General features: G+C 46.4%; 1 protein-coding gene across 1 annotated transcript in view; it reads right to left on the bottom strand.

Annotated features, from left to right (window-relative positions):
* Window positions 1–23792, bottom strand: part of COL11A1 (collagen type XI alpha 1 chain) — a 254149-nt gene extending 230357 nt beyond the window's left edge. The window contains exon 1 of the mRNA XM_033151495.1: window positions 23194–23792. Within this exon, the coding sequence (XP_033007386.1) occupies window positions 23194–23314 (121 nt within the window). The 5' untranslated portion in view covers window positions 23315–23792. The remainder of the gene's footprint in view (window positions 1–23193) is intronic.
* Window positions 23793–27901: the final 4109 nt, after the last annotated feature.

Genomic DNA, 27901 nt, shown 5'->3' with positions numbered 1-27901 from the left:
TTATAATGGGTGAGAAAGCCTTTATGTGGCAAACAACAGAGCAACATTTATAAATCCAATGCATTACCCCCATGCATGTTTACTTAGAACAAATATCAGCTGGGTTTTCTGCAGTAAACAGTGAGTTTTTTTTCTGGGGGAAGTGGCTGGACAAAAGAAAAATACTCTTGGACCCGTGTCTAGAAATCATGGGAGAAACTGAAGTAATCATGGGACAAAGGGAAGTGTGGATGAGCCATTGATTGGGAGAAAATAACCATGAACACAGTGGGAACTACTTGAAAATAGATCTGCACAGAATTGGGCTGCAAGAATAGGCAGGCATGGTTGTGTATCAGAGTGAGATCCACAGGGTTGGTTAGTTGTATGATCCCCACCATACATACACAACCAGGTCTGAAGGTATAATTCCCTCGATTTCTGATGTTTAGGCTGTGTGTGCCATTGTTCATGTAGTCAAAACGGCACCACCCACTCATAACAGGAAGATATCAGCAAGAATGTGGGGAGGACCCTGAACTTTGCAAAAATCTTGTTGCTGTTGTTGTTGTTAGAACAAACCCTAAAGGGGGGCAAAAACAGTCCAATGAGGTCTGAGCATGCTCAAGGGCTACTGAACACTTTCAGACTGTGAGGAGGAAGTGGAAAACCAGGGGAGCCTGGAAATGGAAGAACTGGAATCCTGAACAGGGAATGCTCCACATTGCAACATGCAGCAGCCAGCATAGTGGGTTGGTGGTGTTTACCTGACCTCCCAGCAGGTGAGTCACTGCTGCTTACCAGGAGAGGAAGGCACAAGGCAGTAGGGCAGGTGGTGTCATACAAACACATCAGCTGGATTTCCATATTGGCTCAGCCGGTGTGTTTGCACCGCACCAACCTCACGGGTACCTTGTTCCTCCCAGAAAGCAAAAGCAACATACCTGGGCAGTGTTTGTGCCCCTTCCCACATTCATTTGCTGCTGCCGATCACAATTTTCATTTATGCCATCTACCCCAACCAAGTACTGCTATTGTTTTTCTTTGGTGTCTCTATGTGAATGGTCAGAAACTGCCACCGTCCCTGAATTGAACTGGGGGGTTTAATAACACCTGGAAGACCACAGGCTCCCCATTCTTCTATACCTCTCATTGGAAGTGAAAGTATGCTTGTTGGGGAACAACTCTTCTAGAAAATGCAGGCACGTGCAAGCTCACCCTTAATGAGGATCGGTACTGTATTTCGTAAAAGCATTCCTGCATTATCTTCAATCAATACGAGCATTTGTTGAGTCTTTAATCACAGACACACAACACCTTTCCAAAGATGGAGAAAGAAATGGCCAAAGCAGGGGTCCCCCCCCCTAATAAATGATAGCAGGTTTTTGAAAGTGTGTGCACAAGATCACAGCTGATTAAATCCTTCCAAATTATTCTGTTTCCAAATGGCTGCACGACTGACTCATAGCTCCCTTTGTTTACTGCTCACAATTTTTCTGTCACAATTAATGGCTGACTAGAATTAGGAAAAGAGAACCTCTATCAGGAGGAAGAGCCCTTTGCTAGACAGTTCAAGGTGAGACAGAGCAATATACACCCCTAAGCATATTTCAGAGGATACAGGCCTGGTCTCACACCAAACGTCCTAGCCAATAAGAGAATACTCATTAGGGAAGCAGGCACTGCTTCATCCTTGGCATGGCCGCTGAAGCCTCAGCCTTGCTCCAAGTTGTAACTTGCTGACACTGGCCTGTAGTGTGGCTGAAGACCTATCAGCAAAATACCTTAGCAATGAGAAGGGAGCTTTTTCTACGGTGGCGGTTGATGACTCCCAGTTGTGGGAATCTTATTTTATAAGACCCATTTCAGGTTGGAAAAAAACTAGTTTTAGGGAATGGATAATGCCTCTCCAGATGTTTGTTGCCTCTGCCATAGCTTGCCAACCACCTCTGCTTTGCATACGTTGCTAGGGATGGCTGGGTGGTGATGGAGAATTCACTTACCCATAGATCTTTGATGCTACCATGCACATGCATTGTGACCAAGGCTCCTAGGTCAGACATCATCTTAATCAATCTTGTATTTCCCAATACTCTTGGCTGGAACAGCACTAGAATCATGAGTTGGGAGAGGAGAGGAGAGGAGAGGAGAGGAGAGGAGAGAGTCCTCCTTCCTCCATACTTTCTGCCACTGAAGGAGAATCATCAAGAAAAGCAAGCAAATAAGTGGGTATGGGGAACGAGTTGGAGAGCTATGGGTGGTGAGATGAGTTGAAGCAAGCAGGTGAGTGGAACTGAATTCTTCCCCAGCTTGACGTAAAATCCAAGCCAAAGAAGAACTGAGGGGAGGGTGGGAGTTCATGATGCTCACATTATATTTCAGTGTAATGAATCACCAGGGTTCATATTCTGAACCAAGGAATTACAGATCCTCAGCAACATACCTATTCATTCAGTTAAGCCTTTTCTTTGCCCAATACCAATTTACACAAACCATCATTTGAAGCAGATGTGTTAGTAAACCAGCCACAAACATTTCCTTGTTGTTGTTTTTTATTTTTTTAAAAAAGCATCTCAGAATTGTTTTATTAGTAACTATTATTCAATCTTAAAAGGAGAGCGGCACTAGTAAATCCTAATACAATAAAATGAAGCATACTAATGAAAAGCAAAAATAACAAATAAAAAACAGCAAATGGAATTTAATATCAGAATTGATCTGGTTGTACTTAATTATTGCATAACTCCAAACATCTCAGACACAGTCAGAAATGCCTAGTTACTGAACAGTCAGCCACAACAGAATACTACACAGAAGGAAACTTGCATACTACACAACACAGGTTAAAGGAATTCACATAATCACATCAATAGGGGGACGACATTTTATAGAGCATGTGGGGGTTGGGGTGGTTGTTCCCTGATATAAACGAAAAGTTTATAGAGAATTTAATAGAAATGCCTGTCCTATTTACAGTAACCTTTACCCATGTTCCTCTACCCATCCTGGGAATGGGTCCTGTGCCATCAGCAAACTTGTTCCTGTCTGCACCTCCCCACTTCCTGGCATAACATGTATGAACCATCCTTTAGGTTCCTTGCCTTAGCCTACCCAATACAGAGAGAGGAGGGGAAATACTTTGCCAAGCAAAAGAATTTTAATATGATACCCAATAGGGATGGGTGCTGTGTGAGCACAACTCCCATCATGCCATCCAGTGGCTGTGCTGATTGGGGTTGATGAGAGCCGGAGTCCCACAACATGCAGAGGGCCACAGCTTCCCTGTCCATGGCGTACCCTAAAACTACCCCAAGTGTGCTTGATCTGGGCCACTGTAGGCCATCCCTGACACAAAGTTCAGGCATTGCTCCTAGGATACATAGTCACATAAACATCACCTTGTTGGACAGGACCAAGGTCCATCTAATCCATCATTTCCAACCATGGTCCAGAATCATGGCCAATAGGGCCACCATCCCTTTGCTTGTTCCCACCATCTGTTTATGTGTTGAAATTCAAATTCAAAAAGTCCAATTTCCCAAGGGGAATCCCTCACTCATTAACATGCCACATGGCTCCCATCTCTTTTTAAATGCTCTGACTACTTCATATGCTGGGCCATATGCTAGCTTAAATTTCTGTTCCCTGGCTCCTCACTGCCAGGAAGAGCAAGTCTCAAGTGACAACTGATTGGTGTCAAGAGCAAGCCCTTTTGGAGTCCCTTTTCAGGTGCAGTTGGGATCCACACTTTCAGCTCCTGATTCATGGTTTGCAACTGCAACCTTATATGCTTCACACATGAGGGCGCACAGGACATCAAGCGTGGGGAAGGTGGACATGGTTTAGGGGAAAATGCTGGCTGGAAGGCCCCCATCTCTGAATTAATGTTTGCATCTGTTATGGCAAAGAGATGCTGCTTTTTAAAGAAAATGTAACACAAACATTGTGTTGCTTCAGTTTCATAGCAGAGAAGGCTTGCTTGGGTTCCACAAGGGAAGAATTTTCCTGAGCCAGTGAATAAAGAAATAACCTAATTCCAAAATTGTTGTATTTTTATGTTGTGGAGGTTGGGAGGTTTTGTGGGAGAACAGGATAATAAATCCTGCTTAGACAACACCAGTGGCCCATCACTATAACAAGGAATCAGCCATTAGTCCCCTCTCAACTAAACCACTGAGGTGAGACAAGAGGTATGAATCGAAGTATCACTCTCTGTGTTTCCTGCTAGACAAAATAACGCTTTGTATATTTGGTATAGGGAACACGTTGGTTTGTTTAGAAGATTATGGCTTAGGAGGGTGTCTTTGGAAAGAAAATGGAAGTTCAGGAGCAGGTTTGCAGGAGGAATCTGTTTTAAATGGATTTAGACATGGGATTTACCAGATTCAACTTTTGTTTTGTTTGCACAGGATCACTTCTTTTATCAAGCTCCCCCTTATATGGTGGTTTTGACTGCAATACCTGAAGGGCTGCCTTTCTTTTCCGTGTTCCTCTTCTGCAACACAAGAATGGGACTTTTCTGCAGCGGCTCCCCACCCTAGTCCTACTCAGAGTAGACCCACTGTAATTAATGGGCCTGGTGAAGTTTGGGGCATTAATTTCAGAGAATTTACTCGGAGCAAAACTTAGTTACGGACAACCATATGAACATAATACATATAAGCCTTATGCTGTACTGCATTTGTGAAACGTAATTTGTAAGCATATTAATACACACAGCCGTACGCAGCGTTGCGTGTTATCTGGTTACTTTAGGAAACGAGCAGTGTATACCCATATAACATGCATATAATGTTATAATGTGTTCGACAACTTGTATAATAATGCATGGCTTGTATTTTTGGTGGAACCATTGGTGGAGGGGCAACTCGCTGCGCATAGAAATTATACAGTGAAATTGAAATGTGGGGGGTGGGAAGCTGTGCATGTAAGCTCCACACCTGCATTCAGAGGCAAGGTGCACCTGCTGAGATGGACTGGAAGGTAGAATGAAGAGGTTCTTCACCTCTCCTATGACCATCAATTCTCCTAAGACTCTTTCAACACCTTTCTTCTTCCTAATCTGGTGTTAAAGGTGGCAAGGGATTAAAAAAACAGTGTAGGGTCGTTTGCAGGAGAATCATCAGGTGGGGCGAGGCTGGAGCATATCTCCCACCCATGATTTCACTCTGCAGTCCCGTCCCGTCCCGTCCCCCCGCATCATAAGAACATAAGAGCCTGCTGGATTGGGTCAATGGCCCATCTGGTTCTCACAATGGCCAACCTGTGGGGAAACGGCAAGCAGGATTCAAGCACTCTCCCCCCCTGTGGTTTCCAGCTACTGGTGATCAGAAGCATCGCTGCCTCCAACTGTGGAGGTAGAACATAGCCATCAAGGTCTTTCACATCTAATAAATTGTCTAAAATGTATAAGAAGGTTCCTAATAACTGGTGGAAGTATAACCACATAGACGGATCCCTTTTTCATATGTGGAGCACTTGCAAGAAAGCAAGGGTATTTTGGGAGACAATATATGACGAGATTTAAAAAAGTTTAAAATGACTATTGTTGTTGTTGTTCAGTCGTTCAGTCGTGTCCGACTCTTCGTGACCCCATGGACCAGAGCACGCCAGGCACGCCTATCCTTCACTGCCTCCCGCAGTTTAGCCAAACTCATGCCAGTCGCTTCAAGAACACTGTCCAACCATCTCATCCTCTGTCGTCCCCTTCTTGTGCCCTCCATCTTTCCCAACATCAGGGTCTTTTCCAGGGAGTCTTCTCTTCTCATGAGGTGGCCAAAGTATTGGAGCCTCAGCTTCAGGATCTGTCCTTCCAGTGAGCACTCAGGGCTGATTTCTTTGAGAATGGATAGGTTTGATCTTCTTGCAGTCCATGGGACTCTCAAGAGTCTCCTCCAGCACCATAATTCAAAAGCATCAATTCCTCGACTATACCCCCCCCAAAAAAAAACCCACCCTGAAGCTTTTCTTTTAGGGATTATAGAGACAGAAGTCCCCCCCCCCTCCAAAGATGGTTGTGTTGTTTATGTATGTTACAACTGCAGCTAGGACTCTCTCTATGCACAAAAATGGAAAGAAGCAGAAATGCCCCCTAAAGAAGAATGGAGAAGTAAGGTGATGAATTATGCAGAATTGGCAAAGTTAACAGCTAAAGTAAGAGACGAAAGCTTTGTGGAAGAATGGAAACCCTTTCTGGATTATTTAAAGAAATGTTACATGATGAACACACAAGCAGGATTTGAACTATGAGCAACAGAAGGGATTAAAGATTACAGTAGTTTTGTTGATGTTTAAGAGATAGAAGGCAGGGTGCGACACAGGAAAATAAACAGAAACAGCATGGGAAAGGGGGTGGGGAGTTGCAGGGGGTTTCTTATGTACTGAAATGTATGTGTGAAATTTTGGAAAATTTAAAAAACCTTCACAAAAAGGGCATAGCCCTCATAGTTTAAATAGTCATCAATAGCCCTCTCCTCCTCCCTTGGCCCCACATTTGCCTTGCCTGCACACCATGAGGTTCCCCACAGTTTTCTCATCACGCGTAGTGTCACACTACATTTGAATACGATGGTGGGCAGATAGTGAGTTCAGCGATTATGATTCTTCTTATTTGCATGACTAAAAGCATTGTTTCTTTTACAGCAGGTTTTTTTTTTAAAAAAAAAAAATCTTTTTGCAACTGATCCTCTCAAAGGTGAAATACTGTTGCCAAGTTAAACTCCTGGAATGTGTTTGCTTCATGATTGAATCTGAGAATATGGTAACCCAAGAATTGGTTGAAGCGGTGCAAGAAACGCGGTGTGCTCTCTGCTCGGGGGATGCACGTATCGCGATCAAATGAAGAACGGAGAATGAGAAAATGTGAATCGGCAGCTCTGTTGCTTACCAAATTATAGTGAATGTGTACATGTCACACTCCTACAGATGTTTACAGGAGCTTCCAAACCACAGTCTATGTGCCACACAATGAACAGAAAGCCCAAGCACAGCTAGTAAACTGAAGGATTCACACCGGGTTTCCTGTTGGACCTTTTTGAAAACAAAAGGAGAACTTTAAACTGTGAGTAAGGGGTTCAAGTTCTTTGGCCTTCTGGCTACTGGAAATTGGAAGCTGTAGAGCAACGTAGCTTTCTAGCCTATGAATATAAACCGATTTTCATCTCTTCCCCTGAAAGGGCAAAAGAGTTTCCAACCCTGCAGAAGATCCATCTAAAACAGGGGTCGGCAACCTAAGGCCTGGGGGCCGGATGTGGCCCAATCGCCTTCTCAATCCGGCCCATGGGCGGTCCGGGAATCAGCGTGTTTTTACATGAGTAGAATGTGTGCTTTTATTTAAAATGCATCTCTGGGATATTTGTGGGGCATAGGAAGTCGTTCATTTCCCCCCCAAAAAAAATACAGTCCGGCCCACCACATGGTCTGAGGGATGGTGGACCGGCCCACGGCTGAAAAAGGTTGCTGACCCCTGGTCTAAAACGTTACACTGAATTGTTATACTTACTGTTCATTTTAAAAGTAGGGCACAATTTTGTGGGAATGTCACATACACATGAACACGATGAACCCAAAAAAGAGGTGCATGAAGTAGATATGTGCACAGAAGGGTGGAAGAAGCAGATAGCTGAGTGTCACTAGTAACAGAGGAGTATAAGACACTTGGTGGTTTCAAACCAGGGGCTCTAGTGGCAAAGCCCAGGCATCTTATTCAGGCACTTGCAACTTGCACAACTAGTGTATAAATGGAGGGAAAAAACTGGTGCAAGTTTTCCTACACAGCCACTCATGTTTGGCCACACCCACTGCTGGTATGGTATCCAGAGGGTTGGCCAAGCTAGAAGACAGTCCTCAGACGAAGAAGAAGAAGAAGAAGAAGAGTTTGGATTTGATATCCCGCTTTATCACTACCCGAAGGAGTCTCAAAGCGGCTAACATTCTCCTTTCCCTTCCTCCCCCACAACAAACACTCTGTGAGGTGAGTGGGGTTGAGAGACTTCAGAGAAGTGTAACTAGCCCAGGTCACCCAGCAGCTGCATGTGGAGGAGAGGAGACGTGAATCCGGTTCACCAGATTACAAGTCTACCACGCTTAACCACTACACCACACTGATAACTCACCTATGGTGGCCTCCAGATATTGTTAGATGATGGTGCCTTGACCACTGGCCATGCTGGCTGGCTGATGGGAGCTGTCATTCAGCAACATCAGAGGGTGATCACATTGGCTACCCCAGATCTAGCAGGGCAAGGGTCAGATACTGGGATCATATGATGTAACTGATCTAGCAAATTTTAATCAACATAGGCAACAATTGCTCACTCTTTTACTTTATAAGAAAAAGAAACAGGTGTGATATGGGTAAGTTTTATCATTTCACTGCATCATTCCAGAACTGCTGCCAGTCTACCAAAGTGAGAGAAACTGTCAGAAAGCATAAGCCTCTCAAAACTGATGACGTCCTCTCATCTGAGTTTATATGCTTCATGCTTCCAAAGCCTTTACTTAGTGCTCGCTGATGCTACCTTTATAAAAGAGGATGTTGGATTGCTCCTGCTCTCGGAATACTGGCTGAATGGCTCCTGAGAATAAAGTATATGGCCCTCCTTCATATAAATAATACATGTTAAGAAATGCAGGACTTTTGGACCTATGTAGACCATATAATCTAGGTCAGAGTATTAGATCACTGTCCAATCCTAAGAATCGTGAAGCAAGCACATAGGTTCTTAGCATCTACAACCACCCTTCTGGTGTAGTTCTCAAAAGACCATTACTGCTACTAATCGAAGCTGGTTCATGCATTCATGTTTATCAATGGTTGGCTGTAGCATCTATCCAAAAGTCATCACAAAGCTCAAATTAAAGGCTTTTCCTAATACTTCACATCACCATAACACAATGCTTCTCCAAGGATGCCAGTTTGCACACTGAGCCAGTGGCGGACCTACATTTTGGGAGCCCTGAAACTTGAATTGTCATGGGGGCCCTTCACAACCAGCAACGAGGTTTGGGTAACCACTGTTACCTTCTTCAATGGGGTTGTTCCATGACAGATCAGCACACTTTTGTAACATCTGTGCTACTGACTCTCAAGCTTTGAGACTGTTGAAATATATCCAACCAAACATCAATAAATTTGAGTCGTGCAACTCGACTCGAGTCTACTAGACCCAAAATTTTAAAGGAATGTGGACTAAAGTCGCTTCTGGGGCTTTCCAGAATTAGGAGCCCTGAAGTTTAAGCTTATGAGTTTCATAGTCTATCCGCCCTGCATTGAGCTTCAGGTCACCAACAGCTCAGTTAGTAATCATGCAATGAAAATAAAGTTATGTATGTCTATGTGGTAATCATCTTATGTGGACCTGCAATGTCCTAGGTCAGATGTGGGGAACTTTTGGCTTTCCAGATGTTGTTGAACCACAACTTCCATCACCCCAGGCAATTAGTCATGCTTGCTGGGGCTGATGGGAGTTGTAACTCAGCAACATCTGAAAATCCAAAAGTTCCCCATACCTGTCCTGGGTGCAATGCAGGGAGCTGGAGAACTATTCTAGGCTGATATACCAACTCAAAGACTTTAGACTGCTTGATGGCACATAAATGTGGGCGCAAAAGGAAAGGAAAGGACAATCTAACTCAAAAGGGCTGCTCGGAGGTTTAGCCTCCTGGTTGGGGAAAAAAGCCTAACAACTGCAAGCAGCTTTCAGAATCTCTGTTGTAATGCAACAGGTATTTTAGATGTGCTCATGGAAAAAAGACTGGGGAAACAATCCATTTCTTTGGCGAGGAGGATTGCACCACCTTTAAAACAATTAAAATATTTGTAGGAACTACTCAGAGCCTTTGGAATTGGGGGGGGGGAGTCCTAAATTAAATACATACACATGTGGCAGCTGTGTTGTGTCTCACCAACTACACAGGACAGCCTGAAACCCAAAACTCACGGACAGTCCTATTGCCTTGCATGATTCCGCCAGCCTCAGTGAGGTTACAAACACCTGATGCTTCAAGTGCAACCCCCATAAGGCAGCTCATTTGGACTAGTCGGCACAGTTACTGGGTCCCGCTGTGGAAGGAAATGGTTTGTGGGGTACAGTAAGTGCTACGGACAGGCATTCAGCAGCAGCCAACTAGCACAACTGCACTAAGCAGGAAATGTCATGCCAACTTCCATTCTGAAGAACCCAATCTCACTTTCTTTTGAAGCCTTTCACACATTTTCTACTGGCAAAGCAGGGAAGCAGATCAAATTTCAAGTTTTGCATTCTAGGTTTTTTTAAATAGATAGGAAGTGGAAGAGGAGACATAGCCAGTTGTTGGGGGGCAAGGACCTTTAGTCTTGGCAACTGCTTCATCGGGGCAAGACCTGCGTTGCTGTACTCATTAGGTCTGACCCTCCTGGGCACATCCTGTTTTGCTAATAAAGAGTTAACTCCAGCTTGCTCTGTGTGATTTACTGCTGGCTCGCTGCTGTCAGACATGTTATTCTATATAAATGCAAGCCTTACAAAATGTGGACAACGCACGGTTGCTTGGGAAGCCACGGACCAAGTTCAGTGGCCCTAGGTTCAGGGGTGTAGCAAGGGGGGAGGGGGCGGGCCGCCCCGTGTTCCATAATGGAGGGGGTGACAAATTATCAAGGAACCATTTTTTTAAAAAAAATTGAATTTATTTTTTTTTTTTAAAATGCCTGCTCCGAAGGTCTTATCTTACTATACTAGAGATTATATAGCTATATATGAAATTTCATGCATATTGGTTAATATCTTGACCCTCCTCCACCAAAATAGCTGTTCACTTGGCTGTTTTCCTATGTCATGAAGGCTGGAATTTCAGTTCAGAGAACACTTTACTGTTCCCAACCCTAACCCTGTGGAAAGCCATCTAATTAGACTTTAATTTGATTTTGAGATGTTTTTAGGAGGTAATTTAATTATTGTTTGATTTTATACCAATGTTATGTATCTGATGTTAGCCACCCTGAGCCCGACTTTGGCCAGGGAGGGTGGGATATAAATAAAAGTTTTATTATTATTATTACTTGTTATTATTCCTTTGTAAGAAAATATGAAATAATGTAAAACAATTTTTGCGGGGGGGATGACAAGAAATTTTCCGCACCCGGTACCACCTGAGCTTCCCATGCCTGGGAGGGGTGACAAAAAATTTTTTGCCCCCAGGTACCAATTTACCTTGCTACGCCCCTGCCTAGCTTCAATCCCTCATGTACAGACACTAATGCATGCATTTGGGAGTGCATGATGGGCAGTGATTCAACTGAATAACTGTGCAAGCAGAACAACTTCTGCTTGTGCAATGGGACTCTCCTCCCACCACGTGCACCCTGCATTGACCCCAAATCTGTTTTGAAGGCTGTGGAGGGGGGGGGATCCAGAACAGATTTAGGGGGCACACAGAGGGATGAGGTGGGAGAAAGACCCATGGCGCAATCAGAAGTCATTCTGCTAATGCGAAGTGCTACTTTGTCCTACAATGAATACAACCCAATCTCTTGCCATCTATTCTGGCTTCTACTGGCACTGCAACAAATAGGTTGGCCCACCCAGGCACTGTCTGATCAATCTCAGTCTGCCCTCAGCCAGGCCCCTCTCCCACTCGCCTGTTTTCTTACTTACATCCAGTCCAGAGGATGGCTATGGTTTTCAGCTTCCTCTTTCTAGGTCCCCATCTGCTATACATATAAAGCTGCATCATTCTACACAGTCAGGGGTGGAGTGTGGGGAGGTCCAGGGGGGGCCATAGCCCTGGGCGCATGATTTGGGGTGTGTGAGCCAGGGGCCCCCATGTAGGGATGCCCTGCCTGCCACCGGGGGTCTCTGGTCCCAGAGTCTGGCCTGGCCTTGCTGCCATGCCTCCAGCCCCCCCTCTGAATGGCCGCCCAGACAGTGTTGGGGAGATGCACCCATTGAGAGCTGCACTGGCCACCAGGCTCCCCCCTGCGTGGGCAGGCAGCACAGTACAGTGAGGCTCAGTGAACCCTGTGTGCCCTATGCCTGCCCAATGGCTGTGGCGAGGGTTGGGCTGGCACAGTGAGTTTTGTTTACCCTCTGCACCCAGCCCCACCTGGTCCCACCTGGTGTGTGTGTGGCATAAGCATGGGCACACCGGGTGCCAGCAAAGGACGCAACACCACTGCTTCTCCCTTAAAGCCCTAGGAACAGTAGTTTGTTAAGGGTTCTGAAGGTTGTTAGCAGACCCCCCCCCCCCATTCCCCTCACAGAGCTATGATTTCCAGAGTTCCCAGGGAAGAGGGACTGATCATTAAGCCACTCTGGGAACCGTAGCTCTCCAAAGGGAATAGAGGTCTCCTAACAACTCAGGCGGTGCTGTGGGATAAACAACAGAGCCTAGGGCTTGTTGATCAGAAGGTTGGAGGTTCGAATCCCAGTGACGGGGTGAGCTCCCATTGCTCGGTCCCTGCTCCTGCCCACCTAGCAGTTCGAAAGCATGTCAAAGTGCTTGCAGATAAACAGGTACCGCTCCAGCGGGAAGGCAAACAGCATTTCCATGCGCTGCTCTGGTTCGCCAGAAGCAGCTTTGTCATGCTGGCCACATGACCCTGAAGCTGTACACTGGCTCCCTCAGCCAGTAAAACGAGATGAGTGCCACAACCCCAGAGTCGTCCGCCACTGGACCTAATGGTCAGGGGTACCTTTACCTTTTTAACAACTCTCAGCACCTTTAGCAAACTACAGCCCTATACAAACTTGCATGATATTCCCTGACAGTTCCCCTGTATTTCCCTATAGTTCTGGAAGCCACTAGCACTGAATCATCTCACTTCCATTTCTCATGCTGAATGCAGTGTCGGTTTGGCATATATTGGGTACCCCAGCCTTGTGCTCCCAAGAGGGTTTCTTTTTCTTTTTCTTTTCAAGCCACCTCTTAGGGGTGATTATGTGCTGAAAGAATTCCACAATTGCCGGCTCCTGCTCAGATGTGAATAAGAAGGTCAACAATTCCCCCATTAACTTGTGCAGTTTGCAAACGTTACATTGAAGAACTCGATACTGTAATTACGATCACGGGTAATGTGCCTTTCTCTGCCTGTCTAGAATCTGTAAATAGATGAGGTTTTTATTTTCTCTTCTCCCCCCCTGCCCCCACCTGCCTTTGGGGCTGGCTGTGTTCATTCCCCCCCCAAAAAAAAACCTTAAACCTTGAAAGCTTTGCAAGAGCCTGTTTTCTTTCTCAAAAGCACAAGAGATGTCTCCTGCGCTCCATTTACTTTATTTGTGCCCTGTTATCCTCAAACAGCCAGCTGAACAGTAAATTAGCAGACGGTATGAGGATTTCTTATGAAAGGAAGCTGAAGTGGGGGGGGGGGAGAGAGAGAAAGAAACATTTTAATCATGCTGGCAGGTGGAAACCCTACTGTTCTGGACTGCTCAAAACAAAACACACCGAAAGAAAAATAATGATAATATGTGAGGAGCATATAATTGTTCCAGTGTTTCAGTTTTAGCATTATTATTATTTTTGTTATATGTTGCAATTCCACCTCCCCCCCCCATCACTTCTGGCAGATAGGGTAGTGCCTGGATAAGGCCAGACAGCCACAGGGCAGGAAAACTGCTGTGTTAAATTTGTGGTTTCCTTTCCTGTAGTTCCTAATAGGGGTCAGAAAAAAACTGGAGGTGCCAGGTCAAAATCCAGCCTCCTCGGCTTTGCTGACTGCTATTCCTGCCGTAAGTGCCCTCCAGGACATCAGAACTAGCCAGATATACACTTGCAGGGGCTGGGAGTTGAAGTAGAACCCCACCATTTCTTCATAGCTTTGCAATTAGTTGCCAATTAGGGGCTTATAATTATTGATGCAGAATATTTGAAATAGGAAAGGCATTTCAGATTTAATTGCAGGGAGGAAGAGATTTTGGTACCAGGGAAGAGAAGAACGAGGAAAGTCTTCTCCAGAAGATATTCAGAATTAATCCTAGAATCTTACAGTTGGAAAGGACCCAAGGGTCATCTAGTCCAACCCCCTGCAATGCAATTAAACTGTAGGGAACAATGAAAGTTGCCCTATTTCATGTCAGAATTTGTCTTGCTAGGCCAATTGCCATGTTCCTCAGCCTTTGGGTCCACAGATGTTGCTAGTACTGCAGTTCCCATCACCCCTGACCATTGGCTAAGCTGGTTGGGGAAGATGAGAGTTGTAACCCAACAACTGGGGATCCGGGGTTGAAGAATCCTGGTTTTATCTGTTCACCTGCAAATCCTTGGAGTCTCCAGCAGAAATACGTCTTCCACTGGCCACCTGGTCCTTAGATGATAATATCATGGTCTGGATCCGAGATCCACTGCATGCAAAACACATATTCTACCACTGAACTCTGACACCCTCCTAAAAGCAGTATATTTTATTAACATCTATTGTGCAAATATCAATTTATCTATTATATGAACTACAGGGACGTTATTGTTGCATTGTACACTGCAGTGTGGCAGGAGAGCAATATGAATTGGAACCACTCTGGAAATTTTTAACACTGTGAGTTAACTCTCCTAACAATTATCAGCATCCTTAAATTACAGTTCCCAGGATTCCTTGGGGGGGAACCATTGACTGTTTAAAGTGGTATGATGGATTGTGCTGATGGGGCCCAAGAGAAAACATCTAAGGGGGAGATACGGTTTAGGAAAGAAGTCACTCCTCAATACAACAACAACAACAACAACAACAATATTAATAGTGGCTAAAACAACAACAACAATGTGCATTGTTTATATGTAACAGAAGAGGGAGATTTCTCTTCCCTGCAAAATATTTTAAAATATAAAGATCAAGACCAGAAGTATAAAAACCTTTCCCCAACAAACACACAGAAGGACTGGCTTTCGGGTGAGGGGAATCTACCTTTCATTTTCATTCAGGGGTCTTTCTTAAGCTTTCTGGTGAAGGACAAGCAAAGGACTGCACAACCTACACAACATACCAGGCATATTTCTCTATCAGCTGCCAAAGCAGGGGGCGGGAAGGAGAGGAATCAGCACTCAGCTGCAGGTCTGTCATAGAAATGCTTGATTTTAACAGCCAATTGTTTGACAGGCCCCTGTTTCTTTCTACTGCCAGGAAGTACTGAGGAAGTACTGGGGCCATTTTGCCTGGCAATCCTTGGGACACAAAACCATTTATTGTAAATTGAGACCATTTAGACTCATTCCAAATCACCTCCCTTGTTTCTCTGATTTAACCGTCTGTTCTAATTTATTTGAAACATGGGGATACTGCATATTGACAATAACAGTTCCCCAGTATCCCCATTCCCCACAGATCATCAAGTATTGCAAACACCTAAACAAGCAATGGGTTGGATCCCGTGGAAGAGAAGGATTGCAGGTCAGTGCTATAACACTTGCCTGGCATGCAGAAGGCCTCAGATTTGAACCCTGGCATCTCCAGGAGCAGGTTTGCCAACTTGGCCCCACAACCATGGGTGTCCGGGCCATGGGTGCCAAGCAGTGTGCATGGCCATGGCACTGAAATTTGTGTATGTCCTGCCCCTTCATGAGGAATTTTGTGGGTGCTCGCTCACCCAGGGCCCCAGGGAGTTGGCACCTATGCCAGGTAGGGCTGTGAGAGACCCCTGTCTGAAACCCTGGTGAGCTCCCGCTCGCCCGCATAGACACTACTGAGCTAGATGAGCCCATGGTCCAATTCTGTCCAAGAGAACTTCCTACAAACCTGGTCAACCTCAGGCCCCATTGAAATCAATACAGAAAGTTATCGAGGCTTCTCACTGATTTCAATGATGTCACGAACTGGCAGGGCAACAGAGAGGAGGAAGAGGATCCCAGCGAGGGGTGTAGCCATGACTGGGGCACAGCAGGGCAGGCTGGGGATGGAGAAGGAGAGGTTGCTGTAGAAAGTACTCACGAGACAACGGAAGATTGGCAAGGGGGGTGGAAGTCAGTGCACAGGAACCAGAACAGCAGGACCCATCACCAGAGCCAGAGGGACCCCTGTCTCCACAAACACAGTGGGCTCTGAGGCATAAGGAGAAGCAGGAAAGAAGCACTGGGAGGTTGAGGCAGGCAAGGGCCCACAGCCCAGGTGAGGTGTGTTAGCTCTGGGAGGAGGTATGCTATTCCTCAGCTGCAGCAGGCTCAGGACAGGTGAGGGTCATCTGCCTCATCAAGCCCAGATACTGCAATGGGCATGCAAAGTATTAAAGGGAAGCAGAGCTGAAGTGCTGTGGCTGCTCAACTTCCCATGTTGGTTGGACCATGGCTAGGATGTTCCAGGGAGGTCTTTGCAACTGTGCTTGTGTGGGACTGACTCTCAGGTGATCTGACCCCTTGATTGGCTGCAGGAACTGGGCCTGACAGGACTTTGGACCTGTTGGCCTGCCAGACTGTACACTAGTGTCTGCTGTGAGTTCGTGCACTCCTGTAGGACTTTCCACCAGGTACCCCATAAAAGGTAAAGGGACCCCTGACCATTAAGTCCAGTCGCAGATGACTCTGGGGTTGCGGCGTTCATTTCACTTTAATGGCCAAGGGAGCCAGCGTACAGCTTCCGGGTTATGTGGCCAGCATGACTAAGCCGCTTCTGGCGAACCAGAGCAGCGCACGCAAACACCGTTTACCTTCCCGCCAGAGCGGTACCTATTTATCTACTTGCACTTTGACATGCTTTCGAACTGCTAGGTTGGCAGGAGCTGGGACCGGGCCAACGGGAGCACACCCTGTCGTAGGGATCCGAATCGCCGACCTTCTGATCGGCAAGCCCTAGGCTCTATAGTTTAGACCACAGTGCCACCCGCATCCCTGGGGTACCCCATGGTTCAGGACAAACAAGAACATTGGAAGCAATCCTAGCCCCGCTTACCTGGGAGTCAGGCCCACAGAATTCAGTGAGACTTACATTTGAGTGGAGATGGCGAGGACTGCAGCCTAACTGGGTGTGAGCCCAACCCAATGTTGCCCTCCTTTTGAAAGCAGCTTACACCACAAACATGTAACATAGCCAAACTTTTCTCATCTGCATGTGAAGAAAAGTTCCACCTGTTTAATTCCTGGGTTTCACAGAGACCAGGCAAGTTTTTTGTTTTAAAGTTGGCAATGACATTTAATACACTGGCACATTGGCCAATGTTATAGTGAAAGGACACAAAGCCAGATACAAGCCACATGGAAATATGAAGAACTCTTGCACTCTGCAACCAGTGACATTTACACATAGGGGAACAAATGAGTAGTGTGTCTGTTTAGCTGAAGGATATGCAAATTCCAGTTCTGAAATCAGCAAGTTGGAAAGAAACACAAGAAGTCATCTTACAATGAGGTAGACCATTGGTCCACTCAGGTTTTCCCAAACTTGGGTCTCCAGCTGCTTTTGGACTACAGCTGCCATCATCCCTAGCTTGCAGGACAAGTGGTCAGGGATGGTGGGAACTGTAGTCCAAAACCAGCTGGGACCGCCTCTCCTGGTATGCCCCACGGAGGACCTTACGGTCCACAAATAATAACATCTTGAAGGTCCCAGGCCTCAAGGTGGTTAGACTGGCCTCTACCAGGGCCAGGGCCTTTTCGGGCATGGCCCTGACCTGGTGGAATGCTCTGTCACAAGAGACTAGGGCCCTGCAGGATCTGACATCTTTCCACAGCACCTGCAAGATGGAGCTGTTCCACCAGGTCTTTGGTCGGGGTCCAGCCTGACTCCCCCTCTCTGCTTATAAGAACTTATATGAAAGTGGCCCCCTAATTTTTCTCACAGGCTCATATAAGATCAGCATAAACAGTTAGGCCTGGTGAGCATTTAATGTCCCCAACCCTAATCTGCGGATTGCCATCTGACTGGCTTTCACTTTGATCCTGATTTGATTTTAGGATGTATTTTAATTGATTGCTTGATTTTCTGTTAATATGTTATGTATCTGATGTTAGCCGCTCTGAGCCCGGTTTTGGCCAGAGAGAGTGGAGTATAAATAACTTTATTATTATTATTATTATTATTACTACTACTACTACTACTACTACTACTACTATTAGGGAAACCCTGATCTAGCTCATTATTGTACACACAGACTGGGCATCACTTTTCTGGTTTTCAGGCAGGATTTTCTCTCATCTGCACCCGGAGATGCCAGGGAACTGAACCCGGAACCTTTTCTGCAATCTTCTACCACTGAACTAAGGCCCTTCCCCTTCAACACGCAAGTGGTTTTCTGCTAACAGCATGTAGCTCCAGAGGAGAACTGAAATTGATTCTTATTTCATGATGCATACACTAGCATGGGACTTGCAATGAAATAAGAAACAATTCAAATTCCTCTCTCGGATAGAAATTCTATTCCCATTCTGTCCCTATTTTCATACAATCAGGGTCGTGTTTCCATTTTGTGGTTTCTGTGAGGAGTTTCCTTTAAAAAAAAACCACCTGGATTTTTTGTTAAAAAATGTGCATTTAGACATATCCAGCCAAGAAAAGTAGGCCCATTTTTTCCTTTTTTTTCATTCAGGAGTTGCACAACAAATCCCCTGTTGCTTCTTGAAGGTGTTTTCATTTCATGAGACTTGCAAATATACCTGCAGAAGTCGCTAACCCATAATTTTCACCTAGTTGCTTTGCCACACTCCCCTATGGATAGCCATTGGTGTGCCATGTCTGTAGCCAAAAGGGGAGGGGGAAGAATCAACTCTCTTTCCATTTACAAACGCTTCCCTGATTGGTCGTCTGGAGGAGGCCGTTTCTCACACTAGGTGATCAGGCGATTGGCTATTTATAACCTTCCTCTAAATTCCTTCTCAGTATGTTTACTGCTTATTCTTGTAAGCACTCAGGTAAAGCTGAGCAGATCTAGCCATCTGAGAACCCTATGCACACAACCTTCGATTTCATCATGGAAAAAAGGCAGGACATTGATGCAGCAAATTGTTGTTTTTATATAGTCATGTCAGAACGAATAGAATCATCGAATTGTAGAGTTGGAAGAGACCACAAGGGTCATCTAGTCCAGCCCCCCTGCAAGGCAGGAATCTCTTGCCCAACGTAGGGCTCGGAACCCACAACTCTAAGATTATGGATCGGGGGTGTGGATCTTGTCCAAAGCCCGTGGAGGGGCTAGAGCCATGCCATGACCCCATCGGGAACCCAGGGGTGAGCACAAGTTAATTCACATCAACGGTGCTCCCCCTACTGGTGGTTAACCCTTACAAGACTCCCTGCGTGACAGGCAGGAGTCAGACATAGTCGGTTCAGTTCCAATGCCTAAGCCAATAGCTCTCACATTCTGTAACCAATAAAGTTGTGGCCCAAATTTGCCCAATAACTATTAACCTGATATCTGTATCCCTGTGTCTTATTCATCAACAGGGGCAGCCTCAGGGTCTTGACACGCAAAACTTGGGTGTGATGAGGTTGTACACCAAGTGGATATTTCATTTTATTTCCCATTCACTACTACGGTGGGGCATTAATACAAGGGACCCTCACAAAACTGGATCGTAAATTACTCGTCTTCTATAGCTACTTTTTAAAAAGGTGCTCATTCGTCCCAAGCATCCCCGCCAACAGATGTCATATTTAAAAGGTGATGCGAATCAAAGAAAGTCTTAGATATCTAAGTAGACTTGCAATGAAAGGAAGTATTTTCTGCCAAAGGTTGTGTAAATCGAAGAGGGACAGATTCTCTGTTGTAAGAAGAGAACCCTAAGAGAATGAATGGGAATTCTCCACTGGCAGTTCCATTGTGGGAATTATCATATTAGAAAATAATGAAGTGGGAATTAGAATTCTGCAGAGGTTATTTTGCAATTGCAGTTCTATGCATACTTACTTGGGAGTAACCCCACTGAACTCAGTGGAACTTACTTTCATGTAAGCATACATAACATTGGGTTGAGGCTCTGTGAATGCAAGCAAACCTATGTGTATTTATCTAAGAAGTTGTTTTCATAACTTTTGACAGATTTATTTAATTTCTATCTTGTCCTTCCTGATTCCCCCACCCAAAAATTCTGCAGAGTTGCAGAATTATTGGAAGTTAATTACTAAGTTCTAAGGAGACGTGTTTAACATGGCGTGAAGACTTGCTTGATATAAAATGGTACAAGATTTGTCCAATATTAAACCATTTTATTCATTTTCAAGTTTTTTAAAAAACCTTTCACAGCAGAGGCAGAAATTCTAACGTTAATAATTGCATTTTACCACATATGGCATACTTTGGATTTTCCCCCTCCCCCCTTCTGTATTATCTTGCTTGGCAATGAAGATCCCTATCTATAACGTTGAGGACCTGTTAGCTGAGATAAATGAGCAGATAAAAGGAGGCAACTGCTTATCAATGATTTTGTGGAAATGCAAGGTGAGATCCAACTCTCACTGGGATTTAATTCCCATTGGAACGACCAAGAGTTCCAAGCAACGTGCTCCAAACTTTTACAACAGAACAGAAAGCTACTTAATGATTTCTCTAGGCAAAGAAACAAAGGACAGAATGTTTAGGGACCGCATGGACTCCCATAAGGCGTTTGCAGGGATTTGACAAAAGCTCGATATTTTTTTTTCAATGATCTTGTCAGTTTACCGTGTGATCTGAGATTTAAGCACATGCACTTGGAAGGAAGCCCTTCCAGTTTCGAGAGAGCTTTCTCCCAGCTAAGTGCGCTTAAGAGGATCACAGCCCCAGAGAGATCGGCACCATGCAGCAAAACCCTTGCCAACATATTTTTTCAGTCATCTGAGCTTCATTTGGAGAAAGTGAGCTTGATCCCATCTGAAACAACCTACAACCCTCAGCTTTTCAGCATTCTCATTTCCTAAGGAGATCTGGGGAACAAAGCAGATAGCCGGGGGTGTGGGGGGGGGAGAAAGTTAAGAAGTCAATAACTGTACTTTCATCTTTACAATTCCTTAAATCGCTTTGCTTTGCTTGGAATAAGATGTATATATTTCCCGCACATGCCATGGCACCCAAGGAATGGGGAGACCAGGGTGGGAGTAATTCATGGCTCAAGGTAAGAGGTGAGTATGGATTGACTGGTCCTCCCCACTTCGAAGACCCAAATCAAGCCAGCAGGGGGCAGAAGGACTGAGGGATGTGACTGACAAGTCCAAGAGGTGATCAGGCACCCAGAGGCTGAGAGGGAACTCTCTGAAAGCACCTTTCTCTCTCCCACAGTCGATTTGGATCGTCAGCCAGACCAACAGATCTACAAAACCGCGAACTACGAGAGAAGAAGAAGAAGAAGAAGAAGAAGAAGAAGAAGAAGAAGAAGAAGAAGAAGAAGAAAGCAGCCATCCTAGGGATTTCCTTGAAAAACAACTCAAGATTTGTGTGCTTGGGAGCCCAGGCTGCAAAGGCTGCAGGAGGCGGAACAAAAAGAACCACCACAAAAAAACCGAACCAATCACTTCAAGGGATCCCACTGGATGGGAGAAAGTGACAAAGACCTGCTGATGCTGGAGAAGGGAAACTCAGCGCACTGCCAGGCAGTGATACAAGCAGATCTCTGTCCTGTGCAGAGACGCAGATTTATTTCCAAGGCGCATTTCCCTTCTTGCTGGTATCTTAGATGCTGCTCCAGCTTCTTTCAGAATTTCCAGCTGTGGGGTGGCTCCGCTGCTATTCTGATGGAGACGTGGGGTTGCGCCCTCCTGAGCAATTCTCCCCTTGGGGTCACACACACACACCAGGTGCGGAGAAAGGGAGACACCTTCCCTGTCATGGCCCTCTTTGACTCCCCCGCCGCCTCCTCCTCCTCCTCCCGCGGGAACTCCTTGGAGTTTCAAACTTCCTTCTAGACTCTGCAAACGCCCAAGAATAGCACCCTGCTCACAAGTGGCCACAGACACCTAACGGACCACTCACTCAGCCCTGCTCTTTCCTGCCCAGGGATGCACCTAAGGGGAGGGGAGGAGAAAGGGAGGAGATTCCTTCTCCGCTATGCATTGAGCTCCTGTCAGAAGCTTGCCACGTAAGCTGGAAAGAGCCCGTTGGGGCTCTGGCGTGTGTGTGTGTGTGTGTGTGTGTGGTCACAGGTCGGAGATGCAAAACAGGTAAGGCGATATCTTGGGCTGTCTAACCGCTGCTGCTCTCCGAACGCGCAATCTTGAGGGCTCCACAGAAGACTTCCTACGTGCTGTGTTCTCTCTTTCCTCATAAACAGTGGTTGAAGACCTCTGTGCCAAAAAGTCCCACGCTACAGCAGCTCAAAAATGTCAGTCCCTTTACTGCTTATTTCTCCCCAGCCAAAAAGAGAGCCGCACTCACATACTCAGAGGGCGCCAGTCAGTTCCTGATACCTGAGAGAGACATTTAGGATCGAAGGAAATTTGCTGCTGTAAAGAATCCCCTGCTGATCATTTTTTGTTTTAACATTTATTTATTTCCCGCCGCCCCCTTGAGAAAGTGGCATGTCTTTGAAGTCTACAAACAGTGTCTCCCAACTCCTATTTCAAACATTCACAAAGCCCCCCGCTCCCTTTCCTTCCAGTTCCAGCCTCTCTCTCTTTGGCCAAGATTTTGTGAACTTGATCGGCTTAATGACTTCGGCAAGTTCAAGAGGCGCTGCGCTGGTGGTGAGAGTTTGCAGGAACCATTTCCCCGAAGCGTTCCCAAAAAATTGGCCGGGCGCACAAAGAAAAGTAGCTTTGTTCCGAAAGTGTCCCGCATTCCTTCCCAATTTTAACACCTTCCCACCGCCGCTGCTGCTCCACGACTCTCTGAAAGCCTCAAGAAGCTGGAGCGGAGGAGACTCGCAGCCTGATCCTATGGATATTAGGTTACGCTGAAACTGACATGTGTTCAGTGTAAATTTAGTACTCCCAAGCAAGCAGCAAGGTAGAAGCCTGCAACTAAGAGAAACTGAGTAGAAGTATCAACAAACCCACCACTGGTCACAGGGGGTGAGGAGGAAAACTTTCCCCCGGGGGGGACTTCATGGAAATGCCATGCCTCCCCCCGCCCTAAAGTCCGAAGGAGCTCTAAATTGGGGTCAGGGATTAACTCAAGCGCCTGGCTTCTACGCAACAATCAGAAGAGGCAAGGAATCCTCTGAGCGCGCCCAGAGTGCCTTCCAGCGCTCCAGAGATGCGATCGGACTTGTGAGCCTGGGTAACTTTGACTAGACATGTCAGGGGGGCTTCCCTGCCTGCTATCTTCTCCTCCGCCCCCTCACCACCACCCCGTTCCCAAATGGGGCACAGGAGAAAGCGGCGATGGCAGCCCGGCTGGCCTCCTTCCTTACCTCCCCTGACCTCCGCCGCCTCCAGCAGGAGCATCCAAGCGACGAGTAGCGCGGGCCAAGCGGAGTCCCAGAACCACCGTTTCGTTTTCCACCTTGTGGACCATGTCCGCCTCGTCTCCATTGAGAGGGGTGCCTCCACCGCCGAGCGTGCCAAAAAAAACCTCGACGCGCGCGCCCCCCCTGCCCAACCTCCGGGGCGCCTTGGCCCCCTGCGCGCTGCTCGCTCGCTCGCCTGGCCCGCCGTCGCCTCCTCCGCGCCACTTATATTCCCAAAGGCGCCGCGCCGTCTTCTCTAGAGATCCATCCGATCCGGTGTGCCAAAGCGGGGAGTTGGGAAAATGAAAAGAAAGGTGCCTGGAGAGGGTCCGAGCGAGAGAGAGAGAGAGAGAGAGAGAGGATGGTCCCTCGCTGCCGGCTGGTTCTCAACAGCCCGGCTCCAGGCCCTTCCGATGCGCCCTGCTTTCCCAACTGCAGGGCAATGAGGGGCTTCAGTCCAAAGGCGGAGAGCGCAGCATCCCCCCTCAAGGCTGTATCCTGCAAAGAGGGCTGGCCCAGAAGCGCACGGGGAGAACAGCAGCCAGAGAGCGAGCGAGCGAGCGAGCGAGCGGACAGCCTCCCTCCTCCGCCTCCTCCCGCCCTCCTTTTCTCCCACCCCCTCCTGCTCCCCCCACCCACCCACCCAAACTGACAAGGAGGCTGCCGGCCAGAAGCCAATAGCTCGCCTCCTTCCGTACCCGAAGCCTCGCCCACTCCCTCCCCTCCCCCTGGCCCAAGGAGACCCGGAGCAGAATGCGTGCCAAAAAGCGCTAAGTTTAAGGTGAGCAGGAAAAGTGAAAGGGGGAGATCGTGGATAGCAGCGTTTCCAACACATAGGGGGAATTAAAAGAAATAGCGGAAGAGTGATTACCCTCCCCCCAATAAAAACGATTGATTCGAGGGCTTCACTTACACCTCCCAACCTTTTGGGGTGGTCAATAAACGCATCCACAGGGCCCCCAATGAAAGGCATTGTTCAGAATAGCGGTTTCCACCACTCAACAAGCAAGACAACAGCACACTGAAATTCAAACAGTAAATTAATAGCACTTTTATTCAAAATCCCTTTAAAACTATTTAGTTTAATTAATTCAGCAAAATTGATGAACTTGATCCAGTGGTATCAACTTTTCAAAGACTGCTGGTCAATTACACCTTCAGCACACACACCCTGCCCCATGTCTCTTAAAAAGGTAAAGGGACCTCTGACCGTTAAGTCCAGTCACGGACAACTCTGGGATTGCGGCGCTCATCTCGCTTTACTGGCCAAGGGAGCTGGCGTCCAGCTTCTGGGTCATGTGGCCAGCATGACTAAGCCGCTTCTGGCAAACCAGAGCAGCGCACGGAAATGCCGTTTACCTTCCCGCTGGAGTGGTACCTATTTATCTACTTGCACTCTGACATGCTTTCGGACTGCTAGGTTGGCAGGAGCAGGGACCAGGGCCGGTGCAAGGGTTTTTTGCATCCTAGGCGAGATCACCTTCTGGCGCGTGCCCCCCCCCCCGCCAATCCCTAGCACCGGCCCTGCAGAGAAGCCCGGTTTCGGGCTGCTCCCCCCCTGCCCGCCACTCTTCCGCTGGCGGAGGGGGCGGAGAAGCCCAATTTCGGACTGCTCCCCCTCCCCCGCCACTCTGCTGCTAGCAGAGCGGCACCAGGCAGCATCGGGGGGGGCAGGCTGGCCAGCGCACCCTCCATTTTGGCACCCTAGACAACTGCCTAGTTCACCTAAATGGACGCGCCGGCCCTGGCAGGGACTGAACAATGGGAGCTCACCCCATTGCAGGGATTCAAACCACCAACCTTCTGATCGGCAAGCCCTAGGCTCTGTGGTTTAACTCACAGCGCCATCCACATCCCACTGGGCAAGATGCCACCATTGGGAAAGTTGAGCCTGGCTTTGGGAAATAGTTGCACAACAGTCACTAGAGCGGGGTGGGGGTGGGGTGGGGTGTTAGTCTGTCTGCATGTGCAACAGCTCTTTGTATGAATATTGACCTCAAAGAAGGAAAGGACCAGTATTATAAAGTGTCTGTGCCTAGTCACCGGGAGATGGCTCTGGCTCACCACAGGCAACCAAGCAAGTGGCTAATAAGAGAGCCTGCTTGAATCTCAACTAGAGCCATCCGTCCGTGGAAAAGGCAGTCTAATAAAGTCAGCCTCTTTGAGACCAGGCTCTTGCTGCTATTGCATAAGGTCTTTGTGAAGTGGAAGAGTAGGATGAGGTCAAGTAGAAATGGCAAAATAAATCTTTATCCCTGTGCACACCTGCAATTTGCCCCCCCCCCAAAAAAAACAATTGTTCTGAGCACAAGATGGAGCTGCATGTGACTGATCAATTGTCATTCCGAATGAAGCTCTTCTTCTCAAACTGTATACATGGCCACCACCTCCCCTCTCCCAGCTAAAATAAGCCCACTAAAGAAACACATCAGTTTGCATCCCTGCCACTGCTGAAGAAGGTGCTTATCTCCAAACCAAATTTCTAGGTGGTTTTTATGATCTTCATCCATTCTCCCCATAAAAACCCAGGTCAACTTTGGCAAAAGCCAACAGAAAACACACATGGCGTCTTTAGCATGCCTAACTATGGATTGGATTTTGTCCACCCAGTTCTCCTGACCAGTGGTGGTAAGGTGAAGTGGCTACTTCAGGTGGCAGATTTCGGCCATTGCAGGTAAGTGGGAGACTTATTGATCTGTCCCATGGACACACTCCATGAGGACACTGCCTGGTGCAATCCACATGGAGGACCACCACTAGTCATAGAAGAGCAGCGCCATTTCTTTAATTGTGGCAACATTGGTCAGGTAGTAAACAGTCCACAGAATCCAATTTACTAACGAAAGGGGAACAGATACGAAGAGCAGCAAATCCTTCCCCCACCCAGGTTTACATGCCGTTGGGATTAACTAGAGGGATTTAAGCACCAAATGGAGAAAGTTCCATCCTTTCTACTCTGGAAATTGGAACCCCAATCTTCACTTTAGAGGTGGAAGCATAGGAAGTTGACTTAAATTGAGTCAGCCCCATTGATTAATCTAGCTCAATATGGCAGTGGACCCCTGGGCTTTCAGACTAGTGTCTCTTGGTCCTACTTGGAGATGGCAGGGATTGAACCTGTGAAGCTCTACATGCAAGACAGGTGATGTACTGTTGAGCTACAACCTTTCCCCTGCCGTGTAATAGAGATCTGAGTTTAAAAAGGGTGCCCTGCTGTGCCATGTCCATTTGATGACATGGACTTCAATCCACAAAAGCTGGTGTGTGTCCTAATTAAACTGCCTGTTTTAGGGTGCCATGAGATTTTTTTGTTGTTTGGCTGCTGGCCCTTTCCTTCTTCTGGAGAAACAAAGACACACCTTCTAGAACCACAATACTCAGAAAGGATTCATCTCCAAAGTGCAATCGCATAGCCGACGTGATTTCCCCCACTTGGTAGCAATTGTTTTAATAATTGTTCTGTGGCCTCTAGGTCCCTATATATTAAGAACTTCATCAAGGCAGCCAACAGAATTTCATATTTGCAATGCTGAATGAGAGTGGAGACAACTTTATATGACCAGCTCATATAATGAAAGGGATATTTCATTACTTTAAAAAAGACATCCAAAACAGTGTTTGGTCTGTGATCTGATCCTGGATGGAAAAAGACATTGCTTGCATAGTCAGGAAAAAATAATCCTGTCTGCCTCCACCCTAAGCAACAGATGATCACACCCTTGCTTCTGAATGAAGCAGAGAGAAGCGCATATAGAATTGGATGCCTTCCTGGATGCTGGGAAGAAGCGTGAAAGAGCACATTTCTTAGAATGTACCACATTACTTACACATCACAGGTTTTTTTTAAAAATGCTGCTGTGGCAGTTCAAAGAGCACCAGTTAGGATCAGATTTGTATTTCGCCAAAGTTAAATTTGGAAGCTAGAATTAATGAGCCACCTTTGCAAATAAGTTCTCGAAACTTACTAGCCCACAAATATTTTACTGCTACCCACACATTCCTGTGTTAATCATTCTTGGCCCAAAAGAAAACACAGAAACAGTGGCTGTCTGCATACCAAGCAGTGAGTCTTGCCACAGGTGACTAGGTGAATGTCGATTTTAAAAGACTTACAGTGCAATTTTAATCACACTTTCTCTGAAATAAGCCCTGCTACGTTCAGTGGGACTTGGTTCAAGGGAAAATGCACATACAAGCTACCTTTTTTGGTGCAATCCTAAGCACATCTACTCAGAAGTAAATTCTGCTGAGCTTAATGTGGTTTACTCTTTATAAGGATTTCTAGGATTGCTGCCTTACAGTACAGTCCCATACATGCATACTCAGAATTAGTTGAGCTGGCAGATATGGGCAAATCTGTCAATTTTGATTTCTCTTACGTAGTTTCTCATTTCTCATGTCTTATGTTCAGTTCTCCCCATTTCCATGTCTGTGATTAAAAAAGCCTTGGGGAAAACATAGCCATATTTTTGTGTGAATTTCTCCTAACTGACACGTCTCTATGCTTGTTTGCCTCAAAATACATCCTGCAAAGCAAATTTACCTAAAATAATGTAATTTTGTATGCCATTTTCACTAATATATGCATTTTATCCTCGTATATGCATTTTTATACAAATTATTTGGCTGGAGAAATGCTTTGCAAAATTCAGAGAAGTGTGAATTTCAAGGG

The sequence above is a fragment of the Lacerta agilis genome, chromosome 6, assembly GCF_009819535.1.
Source record: "Lacerta agilis isolate rLacAgi1 chromosome 6, rLacAgi1.pri, whole genome shotgun sequence".
NCBI classification, from domain to species: Eukaryota; Metazoa; Chordata; class Lepidosauria; order Squamata; family Lacertidae; genus Lacerta; species Lacerta agilis.
The sequence above is the reverse complement of the archived record's forward strand: the minus strand, read 5'-3'. Positions and strand labels throughout refer to the sequence as shown.